Here is a 24,337-nt window from a genome sequence, read left to right as displayed (position 1 = left end):
CCCAAATAGACTAATTTACTAATGGGTGATTATAATTGGTCCCTAGAATATCTCACCCTTCCTCTAATAGATTAATTGGTCCCTAAGTAGATTAATTTACTAATGGGTGATTATAATTTGTTCCTAGAAGAATATCTCACCCTCCCTCTAATGAAATTTTCAATCTCTCCTTTCTCCACATTGACATATTCATGGAACAACCATGCAACAATGCAACCAATTGTTTTTTTGAAATTATAAAGTCCAAAACATAAAGCTTTATACACGTATAAATATAGACATAGGAAGAAAAAGAATAACAGAGCATAGACTACGTGAAGGAAGCAAGAGAGATGCAAACTATGCAAAGGAGAAAGACACAAACTATGGGACAAAGTCAAGCAATATGGACACCACAAAGAGCCCTTTCCACCCTATACTCAAAAAAAAAAAGAGATCAGTACGGACTTTAATTTGGCATCTTTCTATTTGTGTGCACTACAATAAAAATGCTTCCTTCTACAATCCAATCGTGAGAGAAACGTGAACCCAAGTGTGAGATGAGATTTTAAATTTCAAAAATTCAACTCCTTTGGTCACATGGAGAGGGAGTAACTTGTGTCTAATAAAGCGTAGACACCACTTTCAATGGGGCGCGACGAGACAACACTTTGGCAAACACCGTCTATCATGGGCATCCCCCACGATGTGGAGGTTAAACTTTTACAATATGCGTGGAAGATATCAAATAGCACCCAAATTCATTTTTGCTAAGCCATGTGAACATGTGAAGCCACCTTTTAAGGATTGAGTTGATGTGAAAAAACAACCATCTTCACTTAATTGCCATGCCGAATTGGGTGAAAGCCATGCTGAATGAAATTCATTCCATTAAAAAAATGGTACTTGGGATTTAGTAGATTTACCACTTGGAAAGAAATTCATTAGTACTCTAGGACCAAGCACATTGAAGGGAATTACCACTATGTCAAAGAGAGGCTCCATGCAGGAGAAATCAATCTGATCTATTGTAGTACATATGTCAATGTGGTGGATCTTTTAACTAAAGCCTTATCTTGAAAAAGTTTGAGGACTTCCACAAAGCTTTGGGCCTCTTCCCTTTCAAAGACTGATCTCCAATCTCTGTAAACTCATATTTGTACTACATAAGCATTTATTAGATATTTGGTAGCACTACATTGTGATTCTCTTCACTTATGCCATGGGCTTTTAGTCCTAGCAAGTTTTTCCCCATGGCTATCTAGGTGTAAACGGGCACCTTAGGCTTAGCTAGTATATAAGTAACCGCATTCATAGTTTAGGGTTTTTTGCTCATATGTACTGTCTTTGTACTTGTAGAGAGCTTCATATCTCTCCTTTATGTTTGTCAATCTTTCTCACACTCTACATCCTTATGTTCTTGTCTTTGATCATTGTGTATGCGTGACTCTAGCTCTCCATTCTGTGTGAGCTAATAACCCGTGGTATCTTGGAGAGGAATTTTGCACAAATGTCGAAGGAAAAGTATATCTGCTAATGATCTAAATGGTGGGAGGAAAAAGGGAGGTAGGTAGGTCTAACGAGGTTAAAGAGAGGATACAAGGTGTCTTTACCAAGATTAGAGGGAAAGAGGCACCTATAGCAAGATCAAATGGAAGGAGGGAGGTTTCTACACCAAGTTCACAGGAAGGAAGGACTTGAAACACCAGTGAAGTATGCTGCATGTTGGGGTCTACACTAAACCTTTTTAGGGTGAAGTGTCCTTGCTACGTAAGGCTATGAGACATGCACGAGGATGATCTCTCCTCATCCCTTCTTCCCCTTATAGAGCCCTCTAACCTTGAATATGAGATTATTTTCTCTCTTAATTGCCTTATGTCACTCAAGGAAGGGGGTTTGCTTACCTTTTCTTTTCAACACCCTCCTTTAGTAAAAACTTTGAAGCCATTGATAACCAACCACCACAATCAATGTTAGGGATAGTATTAATGTCAAGATACCACTCAAACTATTTCTTCTTTGAACTTCGGCACATAGTCAATGTTAATATATTCACATAGTCAATGTTAATGATCATGTTCACACAATAGAAATAAGCATAAGCACTACATAGACAAGTCACTAGATAATGTTCACACAATCGAAATAAACATAAGCACTACATAGCTTTACGATACCACCTTAGAGTTTTTGGTCCAAATTTGGGGGGTCTTTTCTTCCCTTCCCAACATCTCACCTGCAACATACAAATCAATATTAGGAATACATTCCTAGTATGTTTGAAGCTTCACCAAACTCTGGGCAAGATTCAGATGATATTCCTTTGCAAATTCTGTATCAACATATCCAGGTCATTGCATCTTATCTTATTCACATTGCACACGTACCAGCACATACACACACACATGCATCAAGTCTGATTCTTGCAAGCTAGTACATACAGCCTTCATAAACACAATGGCATTCCTGCTAGACCAAATTTCCCACAAAATGCAGGCTCTGATGATATTAAAAACCAGACCAGTAAGTTCATCACTAAATGACCATTTACCCAAGATCCAGTTCCCCCCAGCAAGTTTGCATACCCAAGCTCTTCTCTATTCATTTAGACAATTTGTACCAAGTACCCCTGATCTGCCGGCGGGCAGTCCCAAAACACATGTTTACCGTCTTCAAGTGATGACCTGCACCACCTGGGACAAATGCCACTAGATATATTTCTCCTTTGAAGTTTGGAACTAGTAGTAGGTAATGCCCACATGCATACCTTCCACAAAAAAAACTTGAAATTTCTTAGGAATCTGGCAACCCCAAAGAAGATTCCATCTCTTTTCCCAACTGGATGGGCTCCAATTGACTGTCCAAATTTTATTGCAATACAACACATTGGCATCCCCTTTTCTCATTAGTGAGTATAGTTCTTTGGTTTTTCCATCCTTTAGCTTGACACCATTAAGCCAGGCCCAATCTTTAATACAGATTGAAACATCAGTAGCAGTAGAACATAGCTCCCTTTGAAAACAGATCCAATACCTGGGCTATCAAATCCCTTTCCTTTCTAGATAATTGATATTCCAAAGTAATATGATCCACATCCTTCCACCCTACCATATCCCTATCCCAACAGTCATCCAAATATCTAAGGCCTTTATTGTTTAGACTCTTTGCAGAGCAGAAATGTCAAGTAAGGCCTTTATTGTTTAGACTCTTTGCAGAGCAGAAATGTCAAGTAAGGCCAAAGGGGGTTTAAATTTATGAGCCCACCAGATACCCAAACTGAACATAAAGTTACCAGTCACTTTGCCACCCCCATCCCAGATCATGAGACCCAAACAGCCCTTCCGAATTTTGCATAACATTTTGCAAACTGCTGAGCTGCTAGTCTTAAGAGGAGCAAATGAGAAGAGTTTATCCTTCCAATTTAGATCCACCCATTTACCTTTAGCCATCACATCAGAGAGCTCAACCAGCTCCCTCATCATTAGTGCCCAAATAGTGTTCTGAGATAAATATCTAGGAAGCATCAAAACATTTCTTGCAATGCAATGAGTAGGCATATGAATAATACCAATTCCCCCTTCTCCTTTAGGCACTGTCAGTTTGTCCCATGCTAGCCAAGCAGAGACTTTTTTTCCCCATTACCATTCCTCCATAGGAAGTCTCTAATAGGTCCTATAATTTTCTTCCAATGACACTTCCCAATATCCAACATAGGGCAAAGAAACATAAAATAAGCATTTAGCACTGTATTGCATATATCAACCCTGCTATGGAAGGGAACTTTGATGCCCTCCCATTTTTTCAATTTCTCCAAGAACCTATTTATTGCCCAAACTACCAAAACCTTGTCTGACTAATCTGTTGATCTCAAACCCACCTACCACTCTTCCATTTAACAACACCTTAGAATAGCCTCCCCAAGAAACAGTGTAAATGCATGTTGCCATTTTTGTCTGAAACCTAGTTCTTCCATCACTCTTGCTACAAATGACCAATGAATCCTGTCATATGCTTTCTCTAAATCCAATTGCAACATGATGCATTTCTATGGAGTTTTAATAGCCACATTTCTATGGAGTTTTAATAGCCACATCTCTTCCTTTGATAAGGCCATGTTGTTTTTTGGAAACAACATCTTGCAGCACTGTAGTAATTCTAAGAGAAATCACTTTAGCCATAATTTTATAAATCACTGTCAGCAAAGTAATGGGCCTCCAGTGACCAAACCTGTTGTTGTAGGCAGTTTGCTTTGGAATGAGCTTTACTAGACCTTCTTTAAAATCCTTATCCATAAGCCCTGAATTGAAGGCTCTCTTACAAATATCACCCACAACCTCCTTCAAGGAAGGCCAAAAGGCTATGAAGAACTCTGTGATAGGCCATCCCAGCTAGGGGCTTTATCTCTCCCCAGTTTTAGCAAGGCACACCAACATTCATCCACATCAATATCTCTTTCTAACCAGCTCGCTTTATTTGGATCCACATTTTGGCTCAATAAACCCAACAACCTATCTTCAGCTTGAAACCTCTTCAAGGAACAATATTCCTTCGAGCTAAGAGTAGAGCCCATGAATTTAACCCACTTCATAGCAAGAGTATTCATATCATTCAAAGGGTTACCAACTTCATCCAGAATGTTTCCCACAATCTCACTATCACTCTTCCTTTTTGGGAGTTTAAATAGTCTATTATTTGGTTTTTTTTTGTTATTGAAAAGACTCCATTTATCCCAATTCTCCTGTTCTCTGGAACATCTATCCTCCTCCTCCTTAATACTAGCCTGGCACTTAAAGTACAATGTTATATCTGCAGCGTCCAAACCTATAGTTTGTCTCTTCACAAGAAGCTTCTCTAATAGGTTGCCCACTTCCTTCTTTCCCCTCTCCTTTCCTCTGCCCTCTAATAGGTTCCCACTTCCTTCTTTCCCCTCTCCTTTCCTCTGCCCTCAATTTACCCATAGCTCTCTCTGATAATCCCCTGCATTTCATTGGCAAACTGCCTCCATGCACCATCAGCCCCCCTTCTCCTTTTAAGTTTTCTAATTGCTTCTTCTGTATAATCCACAAAGAGAGGGTCCTTCAGAAGCAAGATATTCACTCTCAGTTTCCTTGTTGGGTAATGAGAAAGATCTATGTTAACCCCAGTATTAATGTTCTAGCCCCACTTCAGAGGAAGATGATTAGAAAGTGTGGAATTACAATCTACAGAGACTCTTAGAGTATGGGGCACCCATGAGGCCTACTGGCTAAAGAAAACCCTGTCAGCTCTGGAGGATGAAGATAGATATTGGAGACTGAAATAGGTAATGACCCGGCTTGTCTCTCCAGTCACCTAGATACCAACTATCCTTAAGACCCAATCCCCTTCTAAGCTCTTCCCATTTCCCTTTCTCCTTCTCTATAAGGATAGTGCTTCCACCACATCTATCAACCACCTTTTCCACCATGTTAAAATCCCCAAGGATAATACAAGGAATTTGAGCATTTAATTTGGCAATCCAATTCCACATATTGCTCCTGATTTGATGATTGTGGCCCCCATAGACATTAATAACCCATATTCTCTCCCCATCTAACAAAATCTCAACCACTAAAATCCTTCCCTCAGGGTGATTGGCAATGACACTGGGATTAAGATCTCTCCTTACTCGGGTCATAACCCCACTAAACCCAAAATTAATCCCACCATAAAAAATCTCCCATTTGCTAAATCTATCTAATCTAGGAATTTTCCCAAAAAGATTATGCTCTTGGACCGCAAAAATTGACAAGCCCCAAGATTTCACTAATCCCCAAAATAAGGCATTCTTCTTTTTATCTTTGATGCCCTTAACGTTCCACGTGCACCCCATAAATTCTAAAGAATTTTTCATGATAGAGCAGTTTTGGAACCATCTCAACTTCCTCTTCATTCCTCATATCGCTCTGTTCATTTTGAATTCCTTTCCAAGCTTATCCAACTAAAAGGTCAAATCTTTGTTTAGAGACGAGGGATGGCTATCACTATCATTAAGTGGACTGAAAGGATTAGAGTAATAAATAGGACTCATTCCCACTATAACCTAGCCTTTTACTCTCTGTTCCTTGGTTAGGTTGACCCTTCCTGGCTTTTGCCTTAGCCTGCCTAACACTGGGTTTCCCTTTAACCATAACCCATCCCCCTTCCACATTATTTTTTCCAGACTCATTCATTACTTCTTTACCTTTCTTCTGGCTTTCCACCGAAGTTTTATCTTTATCAATTCCACTCAAGTTATCCTCTTTTACCTCCTCCCTTTTAGCGGCTATCAGTTCAGGACAATCTTTGGCAATATGACCAAAACCTCCGCATCTAAAGCATGCACCAGGGAATGCACCAAATTTAAGACCTAACTCTAGAGTACCCAATTGACCTCGTTCCACATCAATTGATTTTGGGGTTTCAATGGATGAATTCCAAGTAATTGAGACACTATTACCCTACCTCCCTCCGACCTCATCACTAGGGACACACAACACAGGGCCTAGAGTTTGGGCTATATCATGCAATGCAGGCCTGAGCCAGGGGGGAGACGGACCACTTCCACCCACACAGGGCATGCATTCTATAAGCTTTTATTAACATCAAATAACAAATCAAACAGAAAGACATGCACCAGACGTTGCCTAAAGAACAGAGGCCCTTTAGCAAATAATTCAAAGACTATTTGGCCCTCAATAAAGAGGACATTGAAGAAGCCTTTCCCCAAATAAAAGATCTTAGATACAACATTGTCATGCAAAATACTCTCTTGAAGCCATCTTCCTAGTTCTCCCTTGGATGGAGGCTTAACCAGACAGAAGATGAATACATTGCACATCAAAAACAGACCTATCTGGCTTCTAACGAAATCCTCATTGAGCTTCAAATATACCTTGTTTTTAGCGTGTGCAGAGAGTCTCTCATTCAGCCAATCTGGCAAGCATGTCCTCTTGGAGCTCTTCGCCTCAATGTCATTCCCTCGATGCTTTGTCTCCTCCTCAACCTCCGGATCCCAGTCCCCCCATCCATTCGCTCCCTCTTCCTCTCCTGAAACCATCCACTAACTGGCTTCGCCATGCAAGGCTCGAGTAGTTGACCACCCATGGACGTACTAGGGACATGTGATCGCTCGTGTGGAGTTAATGTGCCACTAACCCACTACCTCATGCATGTGTTACACATCACCTCTTTCGCCTTCCTTGGCCTTGGTGATTTATTATTATTATTATTATTGCATTTACCCATTCATAGCTCATTTTTAAGGGGTACAACCTTGAGGAATGTAGAAACATACCCTCAAATGTATAGATCCCAAACATTAACAGAAATAGACCCTTAAATGTATAGGACACCAAACATTAATGTAGAACATTGTCAATGGATTTTCTCTTCATGTTAAGATGTCTAAGCATTACTTGACACAACACATCTAGAACTTAGATTTACACTCCATAAGGGTTGCTGAAGTGCCATAATGTAGATCAAATCAAGTGGTCCTCCCTATTAAATTTTAGCTTTCATTTTATCTAAAAGTTAAATCATGGAATCTTGGTTACTTTCACTAATTGGTTTCCATCAAGAAGCCACATGAGAAACTAGCCTTGCAACTAGTTGCATTTTGAGACACTACAAAAGCTTGCCTTAAAAGGGGATTGTACTTCAACCACATCATTTAAAGCATGCTTAGGGTAGCTTTAATGCTAACTTCATACATGTAGGCCTCATACTTCACTTTTTAGACTTTTATTTTCACCAATCTTGGCTATTGATTTCACCACTAATTGCAAAAGTTTCACAACAACAAGAAAACAAGCCGTAGAATTAGAAGGCAAAAAAGCTACAAAAGGAGCATATAAAACGCTACTAAGCATCCAAAAAAAACTATTCATCCTCTAAGATTAAAATGGTATGGCATGGAGTGCAAAGCATGTGTACATTAAAAATGTCTTTAGAGATATAAAGTGTTGCACTTGGGGCTCACCTTGGTGAAAGATTTGAAAATTTATGTTTATGCTTTGAGTTTATTCATACCCATTAAGCTTCTTATTATAATGCTTTGAGTTTATTCATACCCATTAAGCTTCTTATTATAATGTTAATTTTTATATAATGGATTTGCTTTTAGGCCTTCACCCACAATGAAACTTATCACTATTGATGCCAACCCTCTCGAAAGACACTTGTGTGCTCATAACAATCGGGTTAGTTGTATACGATTGATTAGGATGTTGGTGAAAATTGTATTCATAAACTTTACATGTAAATTGTATCCATAGACTTTATATGCAAATGTTAGGTGTTACCATTGGAATCCACTTACTATAATTGTGAACATATTATATGGACATTATGTGGAAAGAACAACTTAAAGAACCTTATTTAAAACCCTTATATATTATGTAAAAAAATGTTTCATTAAGCGATCACTGATTATGAAATAATTACCACTATAACAAAACACCCATTTTTAACGCAAGCCCATAATTTAGTTATAAAGTCATGTTTGTATGATTATACAAGCTCTATAGCATTAAAGAGAGTAATAATAATATAATGGCATAAAGTAACTCGTTATTGTAATAGAAGACCAAAGACATGTATAAAGAAGGTTTTATTTAGCTTACACACTTAGTGTCAAAAAAGATAATAAAAAATACTAATCCAAAGTATATGACCCATGGCCTAACATCTATATACAAGAAGGTCCCATGTAAGAAAAAGATTGAGGGGCATGCCAATCTATTCGTAGACATCACTCTTATTTATCAGTATCCAAGTTATCACTCTAACAAAATAAGAATATGCATATCCAAAGGAAAAACATGGTTGATGTTTATAAAACTAATAAAACCCCTTTAAAGGGAAAAAACATTCAAGACTCAAAATAGAATATGCATTAATGCTCATAAGAAACAAAAGAAGAAAAAGGAGGAGGACGAGAAAAGCAAGAAGAGGAGGAGCATAAGAAGAAGAAAAAAGAGGATGAGGAGAAGAACAAAAAGGATGAGGTGAAGAAGGTGGAGGAGAAGAACATGAAAGATGAGGTGAAGGTGGGGGAGAAGACCTCAATGAAGAAGCTAAGATTCTTCTTCTTCTTCTACTACTCCTCTTTCTTTTTCTTCTTCTTCTACTATTCCTCTTTCTTCTTATCCTCCTCCTCTTTCTTCTTATGCTCTTCCTCCTGCTTCTTCTCCTTACCCTACTTACTCTCCGCTTTCTTTTTCTTGTCCTCCTTCTCCTCCATTTATACATTATGAATAAGAAGAACAAGGGGGATGAGAAAGAGGAGAAAGTAGGAGGAGAAAGAAGCTTAGCTTCTCCTTATTCTTCCCCTTTGTGTCCTTGCTCACAATGAAGAAGAGGAATCTTCTTCTTGTTCTTCTTTTTCTTCCTCTGTTTCTTCTTCTTATCCTTCGTGCTCTTTTTATTCTTCTTTTCATGGAGAAAGAAGAATAAGCAAGAGATCAAAGATGAAACATTGAAAGAAAAAGAAAAAGGAAAAAAATAGAAAGAATGTCAAACCCATGTGGAAAAAATCAAAGCTTGAACTTCAAACAATTTAAAAAAACAAGAATAGATCGACTTATGGATTGCTATAGTGGTAATAGAGATCTTTACAAAACAAAAATATATCTCAAAGTCTAAACTAAGAAAAAGATGAAAAAATGTGGGAATAGAGAGAAGAAGAAAACCTTTGATATGAAAGATTAGATGTAATCCCACCTTTGCTTAAGGTTGTGAGAAAAGTAAGACTAAGTTTGAAAAGCAGCTATGTACAAAAGAACAAGTTTCAAAAATTCAAGTGAGTTACCCTTAAAAAGTACAAGAGTACACCGCTTACAATGTTTTTAACAACCCTTAAAGTGATGTTTCATCAAGTGTTACAAAAGCATTATGATTGGTCAACGTTTCTATTGTGTACGGTAATTCGAAATAAAAAATTACAAATTTTTTTGGGGAATCCCTTTAGTGGAAACTTCTAGTGTTTACTATGAGTGAACGTAGCTTTGATTCATGGGATTTTAGAGGGGAAGTTGAAAGATAAAGAGAAAAGCCAGGTTTATCTTTTTGGTTGAATATTTTGAAAGCTCACATGCTCGTTATAAATTTGAAATGTGAAACATGTCCTTGTACTATTATGCATCTAAAGAATGTGAATATGAATAGCTATGCAAACGTTTCTTCAAAATATTTAATTTTTTGTGCATGTGAGAAAGTGTGTAGATGAATGCCCACATGGTAGTATGATTAGTTTTCACCTCGAACTCATGGCCATCATGGGTATAACATAATAATGGTTAAATAAATAATGTCTTCCTTCCTTTTTGGTTGAATATTTTTGAAAGCTCACATGCTCATTATAAAATTTTAAATGCAAAACCTTTTCTTGTACTATATACTTCATAACTTTGTCAATTTGCTATGTACTATGTACTTCATAATTTTCTCAATTTGCTCACTACAAAATATGAAATGTAAAACCTTTCCTTGTACTATGTGATCCCAATTTGTCAATTTGCATTCTTGACAAGTTAACTAGTCATCCCATTGAAATAGTGGCTTCTACAACAAATATTGAAAAAACAAGTAGGGTTTCTTTATATACATGTAATTTTATATACATGTAATTGTTTGAAAATATCAATAGAAGTTGTAAGCTTTGCTTTGGGTTCTTAAATGTGCTTTGAATTCTTAAATGTGGACATGCACCCGAGAGAGAGAGAGATAATTAGGCCCCCAACATTGTTTATTGGGGTTTATTAATATGATTCAGTTTGCAACATTAGCGGGACCGTAGGAAGTGAAGACCTTAGTAACTTTAGGGGAGTGGGTGGCAGTGCATGGCGGTGCTGGGCGTTTATCTCCATGGTTTGTCTCTTCGCATTAGATTCAAGCACCACAAGTGTTTTTTTTTTGGGACAAATTATTCAAAGATTTTTTTTCTTGAGAGGATATTATTTATTTATTTTATTCTTATATTAGTGCTGAAATGGACAGACCCATGCTTCATGGCATGCGGGAGGAGGGGGCGAGTATTGAACCCAAGCCCTTGCGGTGTAGGGCTCTTAAGAGCCCTTATCGCGTAGCTCTCCCCACCTCAATTATTCAAAGATTGCAAGCTCGTCCTATAGTCTGGAGGCTATAACCTAAGTGCCGCTTGTTGATGAATTGGTGGGAGCTTGTTAATTATAGGTTGACGTGAGCAAGCGTGTTTTTGACATTATAAATTAAGGAACTACTTCGCTCTTGAGGAAATAATGCTTACGTGGGCTTAATCAACGCTTAGGCCACTTTAGTTAATCATGTTCGAAGGTCCCACCAACATCCCCCTTTTGATGACCCCTTTTTTTTTTTTTTCGGTGGAAATTGTGCATCCTTACGAGCATCCCTGCTTCCACCCCGCACAAACCTTACCCCATTAAGGACTATTATTGCAGTAAGGACTTAGGGAGGGAAGAGTACGCCGACTACTATTTTAGGAATGCTTTGAGAGACACGCACGTGAAGATAGATCCTCCGCTTTTTTGTGTGTGTGTGTACACGGAGACTTATGCGTAAAAGAGAGAACCTCCACGTGTGTGCGTGTGTGTGTGTATAGAGCTCTCAGGGCATGCTGCCTTTTGACACTTGTCTATGAAACACGAATTCCAATAATTTTATACTATAGTATTGAGAATCAATCACGCGGCACGCCACAACTGGGGGATATATATATTGTCCTATTCACTCCAAGCTTTGTGTGGTCTATTAATTATTCAGGAATACAAGTATTGGATATTGGGCTTCTGTTAAAAAAATGTTCCCTATTCTTTTCCTTTGAAACCCTCTCTCTTTCCTCTTGAATGTGCTCCACTAGCTCCACCTGAGCCCTTTCCTTGAGAACCCGTTGCCTTTCCTCTAGAATCTCCTCCACACTCTCCTATGGAACCTCTTCCACCAACTCTCTCCCTCCCTCCCTCTCCTCGTTCCCTCTATGCTCTGAGCACAGAGACAAGCATGCTTGTCTCTGAGCACAAAGACAAGCATGCTGGTTTAATAATTTAAAAAGACTTTGGATAGTAGAGAGAGAGAGAGAGAGAGAGAGAGAGATGTGTAGTGAAGAGGAGCTTTGCTATAGAAAAGGAGAGACAAAGAGAGGGGGTCAGAGAAGCCCTACATTTTTGCAGTACCTATTTAAAACTAGAGAGAGATAAACCAACATACATGATGTGCTTATATTTGTCAAAGATATTATATATGAAAGATTGTTATTGATTGCTTTCTATAAAAAGAATTCATTATGAGCCCTATAAAAGAGCATAAAAAACCCTATAGAAATGGATTATTCATACTTTTTTATAGGGTCCTTTGGAAAAAACTTGATGGCAACCCTATTATTTGTTCACTCTAAATTATATTTGTGTATTAAACCTTAGTATATCCACTCCAACGCTTCCCCTCGCTTGAACTATATAATGTAACCCTTCCATGACATCATTTTGGCCTTTTGAAGACGTTAATACAACGTTCTTTCTTTCTTTCTTTCTTTCTTTCTTTCTCTCTCTCTCTTGTTTCGCTCCAGCAAGAAACGCCTTCGGTCCAGTGGTAGCAACACGTGTGTGATCTCAGCTTCTCATTGTCCACTCTTTGCAATGCAGGTAACTGAGTCGTCCATCTCACGTTTCAAAAGACCTTACCCACTTCCTCTCTGGGTGGAAGAGTTTGGGTTTTCATGTATCCTAGTCGGCTTTTGAGAGAGAGATGGGCGTTGTGTCGAGAAGTGAGCGCCGCTTCTAGGAATGGCAGCCCTTGTTGTATGCTGGTTTATTGCCACGGTCCACTATAAGAAGGGATCATTTTCCCCACGGGAGCTGAAGTCCCCCCAAATACCTTGGATATGCAGCCTATTCTCAAGCCCTCAACCTTGCCCTTAACTTCCTAGACAGACATTGACCATCATCAGACAAGCTCTTTAGGCTATGGAGATTGGTGAAGTGAAGACGTGCCTACACACAATCAAGAACTTGACCTACTTTGTCATCACCAGACAAGAGCTACTAGTTTTGAAATGTAGTCTCTTGGAATGCATTGATTGTTGGATATAATGAACAAAGGCATAGTGAAAAGGTAATCAAATGCTTTGAATTAATTCAACATGAAGGTGTCTCCCCAAGTATCTCTTGAAAGCTTGTGGCAGCATTGGAGGTTGGGAAAAGGGCCAAGAATTACATGTCTCAACATCGACGTCAGTATTGCAGGTTGACAAAAGAATTCCTTTTTTTCTCTCTTTTATATTTAAACAAACTAATGGCCACTTTTAACACTGAAGGTGTATCTTTGGTCCACTTTCGATACCAAGAGTGTTATTTGGGAAACCAGGGAATGGCACATTCCCTTATGTTTATAAAATTTTGGGGAGGACTATGCCACATTCCCGCCATACTTTACATATGGTTTTTAAATTTTTATTTTCACTTGCACAACTAAGCACAAAATTCGTATGGCTTGAACAACGACGTGTAACTCAGATTCAGATGTGCTAACCAATTTGTAATTATCCTTTTTGCGAGGTACCTTAAGATCTCCATCGCTCATAAACTGCATAGGCATGCAGTTTATCGATAGCGGACGTGGCACTAGCACCCTTTCCAAGTATATTTGCATATTCATGTTCTTGGAGCGTGCATGAGATATTGAAGGCGACAAAAGTGTGAGCGTACGCGACCATAGATGCAACTTTGCCAGGGTTTATGTAGGTGCTACGATAGGAGCGTCGCAAATCTCCATCGATCAGAAACTGCATAGGCATGCAGTTTATCGATAGACGTGGCTCTAGCACCCTTTCCAAGTATATTTGCAAATTCATGTTCTTGGAGCATGCAAGAGATATTGAAGACGGTAAAAGTGTTAGCGTACTTTGCTAGGGCTTATGTAGGTGCTACGAGAGATAGGAGCATCGCAGTGCTGGCACAAGCATGACACCTTCCTGGAGCATTTGCAAGATGTGTATCAAATTCTCAAGCTTTGGAGGGCACCAGACTTCAGCAATGCAGAGTGGTGAAGGTATGGTGGCCACCTTCAACACTAAAGATGTATCTTTGGTCCACTTTCAATATTGAAAGTGTTATTTTGGAAATGGGAAACACGCACGTTTTCTTACATTTATTATTTTTTGGGAAGGATTGTGCCAACTCCGCACCATACTTTATGTATGTTTTTTTTCCCCCTCACTCATGCAAACAAGCACAAAAGTCCTATGACTTGACTAATGACATAGAACTAAGATTCAAATGTGGTAATGAATTTGTAACGTTTTGTCTTGCGAGGTACTTTGAGATCTCCGCCAAATGTAAGCATAGGCTTGAGGTCCATCAATTATGGATGTCACTCTAGCATCCCTTCTAGGTATGCTTTCAAATTGAAGTTGATTCAAGATGACACAAGTTCTTTTGAAGCACTTTGAAGAGGAAGCAATAAAGTGAATAAAGGTACCCAAGCATTCTAGTTTTTTTTGATAGGCTAACAAGACTACAAAATATTTATACGTGGAGATGTTTATATAAATAGGATTTCTTTAAAAAAAAAGCAATTTCCACTGTGTCATTGTTTTCTGCAACTAGGATTTCTTTTAAAAAAAATGCAATTTCCACTCTGTCGTTTTCTGCTCCCAGCAGAACTCAGAACCCCACCTGCCGCCCCCGCCTCCCCGGTCGGCCTTCTTCTTGCAACCGTTTTGGGGCGTGCTGTCCTATGGCAGTTGTGGAAAGTGCTGTAGATGGGCTTGCCCTGAATTTGCCTGCATTGGGGCTCGCCGTTCCTGGGAATTTCTACTGTCTTTCAGGCGATTCATATCTCGATCAATATCAACAGCAGCAGCTGCAATGGGAGCTCTGTCTGGGTTTTGTGACCGAGCTCAAAATGGTGCAGTATTTGCAGATTATTATTATGGTGGTGGTGGTGATTATTATGATGGTGGCGGTGGTGAGGACGAAGAAAGCGATCCTGTTCCTAGCTGATGCTATAGCCAATGGCCAAGCCCTAACTGATGGAAGGACCAGCACCGACTCCCAGAAACAATTCGGCACAGACAAGGAAGATCCCCTCGCCAAACTCAACCCTGTCGCCGAAGAGTTTCTGCCTTCTTCTTCCCTTCTCGCCTCTGATGCTATAGCCAATGGCCAAGCCCTAACTGATGGAAGGACCCTAACCCTAGCCAATGGCGCCCCCCTTTCGGAAAGCAGCACCAATGCCGGCTCCCAGAAAAAACTCGGCACTGACAGGGAAGACCTCCTCTCCAGACTCAACCCTCACGCCGAAGAGTTTGTGCCTTCTTCCGCACGCATCGAGTTCAATGAGGTAACGCAAGGCCACTTTATAAGGCTGTTTTTAGGCCACGAGGATTGCATTCGGATCATCGTTTTGTGAAGAAGGAGGTGGCATCTGCAGAGAATTACCTTGTGATTGCTCTCGTTTAGGGTTAGGGCTGCATCAGAGGCGAGAAGGATGGTTTACTGCATTTGATTTGCAAAAACTCGGGTCTCGTTTGATGTAAAATCTCACTGCTTTCGATTAAAATTGATCTTATGCGATAATATGCACTTGATTGCAAGACTCTGCACTTGAAAGCGATACCATGTGAAATTGCGAAAATTTCCATCTTGCGTGACACGCTACTGCATGTGAAACTCCCCAATCACAAGCCATCTTGTATATTTGAGACAATCTGACAGTTATCTGATGTGATATTTTTTGTGATCTCAGGCCCATTACACATCGCCATACCCCTGCCTGCCCATGCTGATGTGGTGGGGGTATCCACCGCCCATAATTCATGGGCAGGCAATCTACCCCGCCCAATCCCCGGCCCATACATGGGCGGTGGGGTATGTGTAACGGGCCTCGTGTGATGTGACAATTTTCCATTTCAAAGGGATCTTATGTGGTAATTCCTTGATCTTTTTTTTTTTTTTGACTGGCCTTAGGCCCAAGATGCTCCTGTGATGTTTCACCACCCGTAGGCACTTAATTATCCACCTATAAGCTATGCTGCCGAGGAAGCATCAAGGGTGTTTTGAATCCAAGCCTCTTGGTCCTAGGCAAACACCTTCACCACTTGAGCTATCACCTCATTGGCGATAGTTCCTTGATCTTATGTGACATCTCATTGCATTTGTTTGCAATAGTCCCCCTTTTTATGTGAATTTCAGAGCATCTGATGGTAAAAATGCCATCCGGTGTGTTGATTTTCTTGATGCAGCAGAAAAATTATGTCAATCGCAGAACAAGCAAAGCACAACGTGTCAGAAGGACTGTCTATGTTGCAGATATTGACCAACAGGTTAGAGTGCTTTTTTTGCTGCTTTTTGAGCAGTTTCAATCATATCAAATCCATATTTCACGTGCAAAAGACAGTGCCACCAGATCTTAGTCTTAGTTTAACAATTAATCTACCAATTCATGTTTATGCTGATTCCTTAGGTTACGGAGGAGGAGTTGGCTGCCCTTTTTGGCAGCTGTGGCCAGGTCAGTTTGTGTATTTCTATCTATCAGCTTTTGGAGGCTTCACAAACACATGGTGTAAAAGCATACTTGGGATTTGACTTTGCACAGGCTGTAGACTGTCGGGTGTGTGGAAATCCAAAATCTGTGCTGAGATTTGGATTTGTGGAATTCACTGATGAGGGTGAGAGTCAAGAGTTTAGTTCAACTGAGGTGGCTCTAGCTATCTTTGAAGTAGCCCTCTTGCTCGAAGTTTGTAATACATTGTTGCATCTGACTATGCAGAGGGAGCAAGGGCAGCGTTGGGCCTTGCGGGAACCATCCTGGGTCGTTACCCTCTCAGAGTATTACCTTCCAAAACTGCAATTGATCCTGTAAACGAAACTTTTCTTCCCCAAGTAAGAGAATGCATTAGTTAAGTGCTGCTTTCAATCTGTGCAATCTTAGTGGACTGTACTTGTACTCGATTTTTGTCCTGGTACCTGTCAGCAGGCCCTTGCCTGAGTGATTTGGCTGAACGCAAACCACTCAAAGTTCAAGCCCTGACACCTCACCAAAAAAAAACAGAACTTATGGAAGTACTTGTGTGCAGTCAGGAGATGAGCGTGAAAAGTGTGCAAGGACGGTTTACTGCACAAATATAGCCAAGGAGGTGAAACACAACCTTTTTTATCACAATGTATTTGTCAGTGATGGAAAATGGCACTGGCTGTTGCCCCTACTATGACTTCACTCATGTTTCATTATACTGCACAACCCTTCTGTTCGGTCTTTCGGTGGTATGGGACTCGGGGTTTAGGTGAGGTGTGCAGTTGGTTTAGGTCTAACCTGTTATCTCCAGTTCAGATGATTCCCAGGAGATCAGTAGGCAGATGAGGCCAGGACCAAGCTCTAGAAGACCAGCTCCGAGCCTGAGGCTAGACCCTAGCCAGCCGCAACAATTATCAGCATGACCTCATAAAAAAAGCCAACCTTGTTTTGTCCTTTAGGCACATAACACACACGGTGTTAACTTTTCTTTGAGTGGTGCTGTTTTGTGTAGGTTTTACAGGTTGATGTAAAGTCATTTTTTGAGCAATCATGCGGTGAGGTACAGCTTTAGAAGTACCTTTTGAAGGTTTCTGTTGATGATGGTAATATAGATTCTTTCAAATTACGCGTCTCTAAATTGCAACTCAGTTGTGGTCAGGTAGCAGGACTAAGGTTGTTGGGGGACTACCGCCGTTCAACCGGGATTGCATTTGTGGAGTTTGTGCGGGTGAGTTGATTTTATCTGTTGGCATTTTCCCTCTTTTTGACAACAGGGTTTCAGTTGCTGATTTTCTTGATGCTCTGTGTGTTTTGGGTAAAATCTAAGGGAACATTTTACATGGTATAGTGGTGCACTGAGGACTAGGCTCCTTGAAAAGCATGAAAAACGGTTATCAAACGTTGTGTCAAAATATTCGGGTCATATCCATCCTGACTTCCCACACCTGGACCTCTAACGATAGGAGATCAACCTGATCATCTGGTTGGATCTACTCTGTCTACACATAAGCCAAGCTTGTGTCATCATCAGAGACAGGGACAAAACATGAGTTCTACAGAGCATTTTTTAAGACTCACTGAGGGAAGGATTCTTGAGATCCCGAGGTACATGCAGATCCACATGTCACATCGTGGTTGGTCAGCTTAGAGTATCCTCCCACTGCCTCCGAGTAGAGAGTGGGAGAGACGAGAACATCCCACGAGAGGAGCGGATATGCAGAGTATGCACCATAGGGGAGGATGAGGCCCACTATAAGTCATGTTTCAGTATTCAGTTTTCATGTTCTTTGTTTAGTTTTTCCATGGCACTGTATACCCATGGTATCATTGTACTTTTCATGGTCTCATAGGCCTTTCAGGTCTTCTGTAGATGTTACTCTCTCTCTCTCTCTCTCCACCCCCAACAAATATCTTTATATAATTAGATTCATTTTTATCAACATCTGCTATGTGTTAAAGTAAAAGGGATGGTTGCAGGCTGAAAGTGCTAAGACAGCTATTAACCATAGTGGTGCTATTTTGGGCTCGCGTCAAATCAGGTACTCATACTTATGCAGTATTTCAAGTGACTTGAAATGAGATTTTCAACTTTTCCATTTGTTTACCTAAATAGGATTCTTGCATATCGTTTTTAGACAAAAAAAAAAAGTGTAGTGCGCAATGTGTCACTGGGGTTATAAACATTTCTTTCTATATAGTCACAAATTTTTGGCTTTGAGGTTTTGTGAAGTTCTATTTTGAAAGATTTTGTCCCTGGTTAAAAAATCTATGGGGTTAAAAAATTTTAATATCTTCATTACACACACAAATATTTATTTGTACAAATATAGTGTGTGTGTATATATATGTGTGTGTGTGTGTGTGTACATAATTTGGCATACCTGGGTCGGCAAATTCACAAGTCATATGAATCTTTCCGAGCCTCATTGCGGCAATCCTTATATGATGCCTGCCATGAGGGTGATATGGATGCTTCTTGCATAGAGCTTTTCTTTTTATGTTTCTGATCTTTGGGATACTCTCCTTTTCGGAGACCTCCCATCATGTAAATTTATGAGCATATAAATATACTGCACTGGATATTACCAAAAAAAAAGTGTGTACATACATACATACATATACATGTATGTATGTATGTACACTTTTTTTTGGGTAAAAACACTGTCTATATTAATGTATGGGGTGAAGCCTTGGAAGAGGGATCTTCACTATGATATACATCTAGAAACGGTGAAAAAACAATTCAAACTGAGCGTGATCAATCTGTTGTAGTTGTTGATAGCTGTCATGCCAAGATTGTCGTGAAGATTGACGGAAGTAGAAGTACATATCAATCTTTGATGAATGGAAAACCATCTGATTGTGAGCAACCTATATAGTAAATAGTGCTCAAAATCACAGGCAGGCAATAAAGAGAGCATATTTATCCATTCATTGTGCGTATTTTCGAAACATCCAAAATTTCCTGGACTAAGTGATCCTTTGAAATCTTACCACAAGTAATCCAAACAGTCTGCGCAAAAAAGATCTACTATGTGAACAATACCAAAATAAATGCCGCACTATTTCTTTCTAATGCCAACACGAAGGGCATTTAGCGGACGCAATATGCCCGTTTTCCAAAAATTCTCCAAAGAGGAATACTCTAGCACTACATCTCCACATGAAAACTTTTTGCTTCAGAGGTAAATTGTTGTCCCAGATCTTGTGCAAATTTTGCTTCCACCATTTTGCGATTTGATGGATTCCCCAAAAATGATTAGCATAATTAGAAAACCATGGTTCTGGGAGAATCAAACGATATAATCTAGAAGCAATGAGCTGTGATAAAGGGACTTTAGGGAATGGTCCATGTTCCATTCTTTGCAAAGTCTAGTCTTCAAGTTGCCCTTCAATAGGGTCATCCAGTAACTCACCAAATGGCTGTAGTTGCGCGTAGGGGGTCTGCCCGACCAATGAAGATGTTGTAGAATCTATTGCCAGTCTTTAATTAGTTGAGTAGAATAAGGACGTCTAACAATTTCACCAGGCACATGACCTACCAAAATCTCCCATAGAGTGATCTCCCATTTACCAAAAGAGTCAACTTTAAAGTTTCGACATATATCAGAGATCATCAAAAGTCCATGGTTGACTTTGTGCCAAGTTGTATGTATGTACACACACACACACACACACACTTTTTTGTGCCAAGTTGTACGATTGCCATGCTCCTAAATCCATGGTTGTGGAAGAAGGCGGCGGTAGGCTTTTTTGGCAGATAGATTGGCAAAAGAGAAAGTGGAATAACTTGGTATCCCCCGATCAAACGTCCAATCAAGCAGTAGAAGAGGAGAAAACAGGCGAGGCACCGGCTAGAAAGGTTGTAGCAACTCAGCGATAGCATGCCATATAGGCCGGTGATGCATCCCTAGATGAAACCATGTCCGAGCCTGTGGAAAAGAGAGTGTGCAGCCACTGTCATCCACTACATCATCCACCAGAGAAATGCCCAAGCGATGCAAAAAATAAGCCTTACAAGGCTGAAAAAGTGCCAAAGGGGAATCAAAAACCCGAGTCCAATGTAGACTTTGTTGGACGAAGCCAGTTACCTGGATCCGGAGGGCAGCCAGACCAAGATAAATGTGTCAAAAGCAGCTGCCAATCGTAAATCAAATGGGTAGAAATAGGACAGCCATGAATGTGGCCTTGAAAATGCCCGAAAATAACATCAGGGATAGCTGGTGTCTAGTGCCCAAATGCTGCTATCTTGAGAGAGGCAAACAAGTGAGAAAGCATGAGTGTCTAGGGCTGACGATGTTCCAAGAAAGTAGGCAAGAGCATGACCTTGCGAGCAAGCACATGAACATGTATGTTGAGGATGTTCAAGCCCCATGCATCTTTGGCATGCAAACATAACTGCATTTGAGAAGACGCATTGCCTTACGATCAGTTTTGGTGTTGAGGATGTTCAAGCCCCATGCATCTTTGGCGTGCAAACATAACTGCATTTGAGAAGACGCATTGCCTTACGATCAGTTTTGGTATGCCAGACATTCTCTCACTCTGGACAAATTGTTGAATGTCTGAAGAAGACCAAGGAATGAGTGGCAGATGAAATTGCACATAAGCCATAATGATGGACTGGACAATCCGAAGGCGAACATGAAGTGGCCAAGTGGAAAGTTTCCAGTAGTCCAGCTTATGGTAAAGCTTTCGAAGCACCCAATGTCTCTCCTGTGCCAAGGAAATGTGCCAACCCATGGGGTACCCCGAATCGGCACCACATGATCAAGAGGGAGTAAGAGCCCCGGCCACAAGAAACGATGCCAGTCACTCATGCAAAGGCAAGAGTTTTGATTTTGCAAAGTTAACTTTTAACCCCGCCGCCAAACCATACAGATCAAGAGCTTGCATAAGCTGCTGAACATCTGATTGAGAATTGCAAGAAGAAAAAGGAGTCATTAGCATAAGCTTGGCTAACAAAAGGCGTCCCGCCAGGAATAGCAATGCCATACAAGCGCCACTCCGAAAACCAAAGCATCCATGTATAGCAGTAACGGATGAGTAGCGATAGCATATAGTAAGGCACTGAGAGGCCAGCCTTGCCGGATGGAGCGGCCCAATGTCCGGGAGGAAGAGAGAGCATCAGCCAGCAGGCAGCGGGCAGAGCCACATCATATTGCTGAGCATGAATAAGATACCATTTATCAAGCCTGGCCCAATATTCTGTAAAAGCATTATGATGATGTGTAAATCCCAAAACTGAAGGGTGAGTTGCTGTCCATAAATCTGCAGTATGAAGTGATGAAGTCATATGTTCCCATTGCTGGATTTCAGAGGGTAGCATATGGGATTTATGTGTGGTATTGTCCTTCCAGTGAGGAGAATTATTAAAGTCACCACAAAGTAGAGCATTTGAGGACCAAGGATATTGCTTTATGGAGTCCCACATTTGAGCTCTGGAAGCTGAAATTTGAGAGGCATACAAGGAGCCTATTTCAAAAATCTCTCCATTGATCATACATTGGATAATCATCCATCGGCCACAAAGATCATTATATGCTACGCAGGGCTGCAGATCATGTCTGGCTAAAATGCACAGCCCAGAGAATTGTTTAGATCCTGCATAAAATATATCATATCCTGAAAAGAACCCATGCTGGCCAGCAAAAGAATGCTGATTATGCTCTTGCAAACACACAACATCTGGATGAGTATTATTTATATAATGCCATAGGAGCCTCCATTTATGCTGATTGCAGAGGCCCTGTATGTTATAAGAAAAACATTTAAGAGAAGTACGCATGAAAATATGTACAAGAGATGAGTAGTCCTCAAAGAGAAAGGGAGGCATCAGGCCTCTGCCATTGCCACAGGGTCTTGCTGACCCTCAGAATCCAATTCCCTGACTAGATCATCTTCTTCACAAAGTGGAATACCCTTCTTGACTGCATTGACCCATGCCTTTGAGATGGGGCTGTCCGAAGAGGTAGAAGGTTGACCAGGAGATGGAGCAGAAGCATCCCAATTATGAGATTGGAGAGGTCTTTGTTTGAGAGGCACCGTCTTCTTTGCATTCTGCCAACCCTCGTGAGAAGATGAATTATTTTCCACTAGCTTGCTTTTTCCTTTATCCTTGTTTTGAGCTGAATTGGCTTGGCTCCATGTATGAACTGAAGGCTTTGCTCCTTTAGCTTCAGTATTTTCCACATATGTCTCTTGACACACACACACACACACACACACACACACACACACACACACACACATATATACATACATATATATATATATATACACACACACATGCATATATACACACACACACACATCTATGTGTGTGTGTGTGTGTATATATATGCATGTGTGTATATATATATATATATGTGTGTGTGTATATATATATATGTGTGTGTGTGTGTATATATATATATATATACACACACACACACACACATATATATATATATACATATATTTATACACACACACATATATATATATACATATACATAGAAAAGTTATATTAACTTCTACGGAAGGCCAAATTGGCCTATGAGACAAATCTGTATACAACAAGTCCATGTCCTGAGTGTCATGGAAAGAAAAACTGAAATGAAAATGAAAAGCTAATCCTAGTCATGTGCAGCTTACTATGCAGTCACTGTCTAGTATGCTATAGATGTACAATCATGGTAAGTGGTATACTACTAATTCCACCCAGTGGGGATGGTGGGATGGTGTACTTCATACATGGGGCATGGAGGGAGGACACTCACATCTGTTGTGCTTGGTGTAGTCTTTGGACTCTCTCCTCCATAGCTTTGCGGTATGGTGCCTAGATCTAGGCAGACTGGGCATGATGGAGTAGTGGTGGTTTGCGTCCGGGTAGTCGCGATCTCTTGGTATCTCTGATCTCCGAGGCTCTAGTTGTTTTAACGTCATCAAAAGGCCAAAATGACCTAGGAGACGAAAATGTTACATCATGTCCATGGAATACATCATCATGGTACTGAAAGTAAAACTAAAAGGAAATATCCATGGAAAAAAACACACAGAGCCTCACGCTCTCGCATCAGCCAAGACTGGCATAGGGCGCTACAACATGGTATGCAATGTAGTGAGGTTGACAAGGTAGTAGAAAGCTCTCTAGTGGTGGGAAATGACGGCCCTAATCCTCTTGAGGTGATGTGAGCGTGGGTGGTGGCCACTAAGTCAAGGGCGTCGGGCTTTGCATAGCTCAAATTTCAATGGCTTTGTCCATACATACATACATACATACATACATATATATATATATATATATGTATGTATGTATGTATGTATGTATAGAGAGAGAGAGAGAGAGAGAGAGAGAGAGAGAGAGAGAGAGAGAGAGAGAGAAAGAGAAAACTATATTAACGTCCTTTAGAGGCCACATCTGACCTATAGGACTAATCAGATACATCCATGTGATTACATTCCACTTCGGGGGCAACAAAATGAAAATAGAGATAAAACTAAAAATAGTTCAAATTCCCTACATGACCGTAGGAGAATCCTAGATAACATGAAGGATTTCTCTAGCAGCTACTCTTCATTACTACCATGTTTGGTTGTCCTGAAATCTACAATAACAGCTCTACCTCTACGGTAGACTGCCCATTTTCTTTGTTTCCTTGCTTCGTATACTTTATTGAGTTCTTGTTTCCTATTTTTTAGTTGTGTGGCTGTGAGTTCATCCGCCATCCACACCTTCGTTCCCTTAAGTGACCTTGTTTGCTTCATGACTTTAATTTTGTCTTTCATATCTGCGTACCTCAAAACCACATGTTTTGCTTTGATTGCCACTGAGGGATCTCCAGTGTCGATGAAAGGGATAGCTCTG

The 24,337-nt window shown here is 40.3% G+C and overlaps 2 protein-coding genes across 3 annotated transcripts in view; both read left to right on the top strand.

Moving 5' to 3' along the window:
* Window positions 1-24,337, top strand: part of LOC147625348 (polyadenylate-binding protein-interacting protein 8-like) — a 99,678-nt gene that overhangs the window by 52,846 nt on the left and 22,495 nt on the right. The gene's annotated exons all lie outside the window — the stretch shown is intronic.
* LOC147625349 (polyadenylate-binding protein-interacting protein 8-like) overlaps window positions 14,612-24,337 on the top strand; it is a 32,221-nt gene continuing 22,495 nt past the window's right edge. Inside the window, exons 1-9 of one of the 2 annotated variants that reach the window (XM_086818675.1) lie at window positions 14,612-15,315; window positions 16,220-16,297; window positions 16,438-16,482; window positions 16,570-16,642; window positions 16,744-16,856; window positions 17,051-17,110; window positions 17,501-17,548; window positions 17,648-17,716; window positions 18,466-18,527. In XM_086818675.1, the coding sequence (XP_086674801.1) occupies window positions 14,710-15,315; window positions 16,220-16,297; window positions 16,438-16,482; window positions 16,570-16,642; window positions 16,744-16,856; window positions 17,051-17,110; window positions 17,501-17,548; window positions 17,648-17,716; window positions 18,466-18,527 (1,154 nt within the window). In that variant the 5' untranslated portion in view covers window positions 14,612-14,709. Of the gene's footprint in view, window positions 15,316-16,216; window positions 16,298-16,437; window positions 16,483-16,569; window positions 16,643-16,743; window positions 16,857-17,050; window positions 17,111-17,500; window positions 17,549-17,647; window positions 17,717-18,465; window positions 18,528-24,337 lie in introns of both variants that reach the window. The other variant, XM_086818674.1, reaches the window with a different exon arrangement.

Source organism: Cibotium barometz, chromosome 24 (genome assembly GCF_041138505.1).
Source record: "Cibotium barometz isolate CiBa-2024 chromosome 24, ASM4113850v1, whole genome shotgun sequence".
NCBI lineage: Eukaryota > Viridiplantae > Streptophyta > Polypodiopsida > Cyatheales > Cibotiaceae > Cibotium > Cibotium barometz.
Note: the sequence above shows the minus strand (reverse complement) of the source record. Positions and strands in the feature narration are given on the sequence as shown.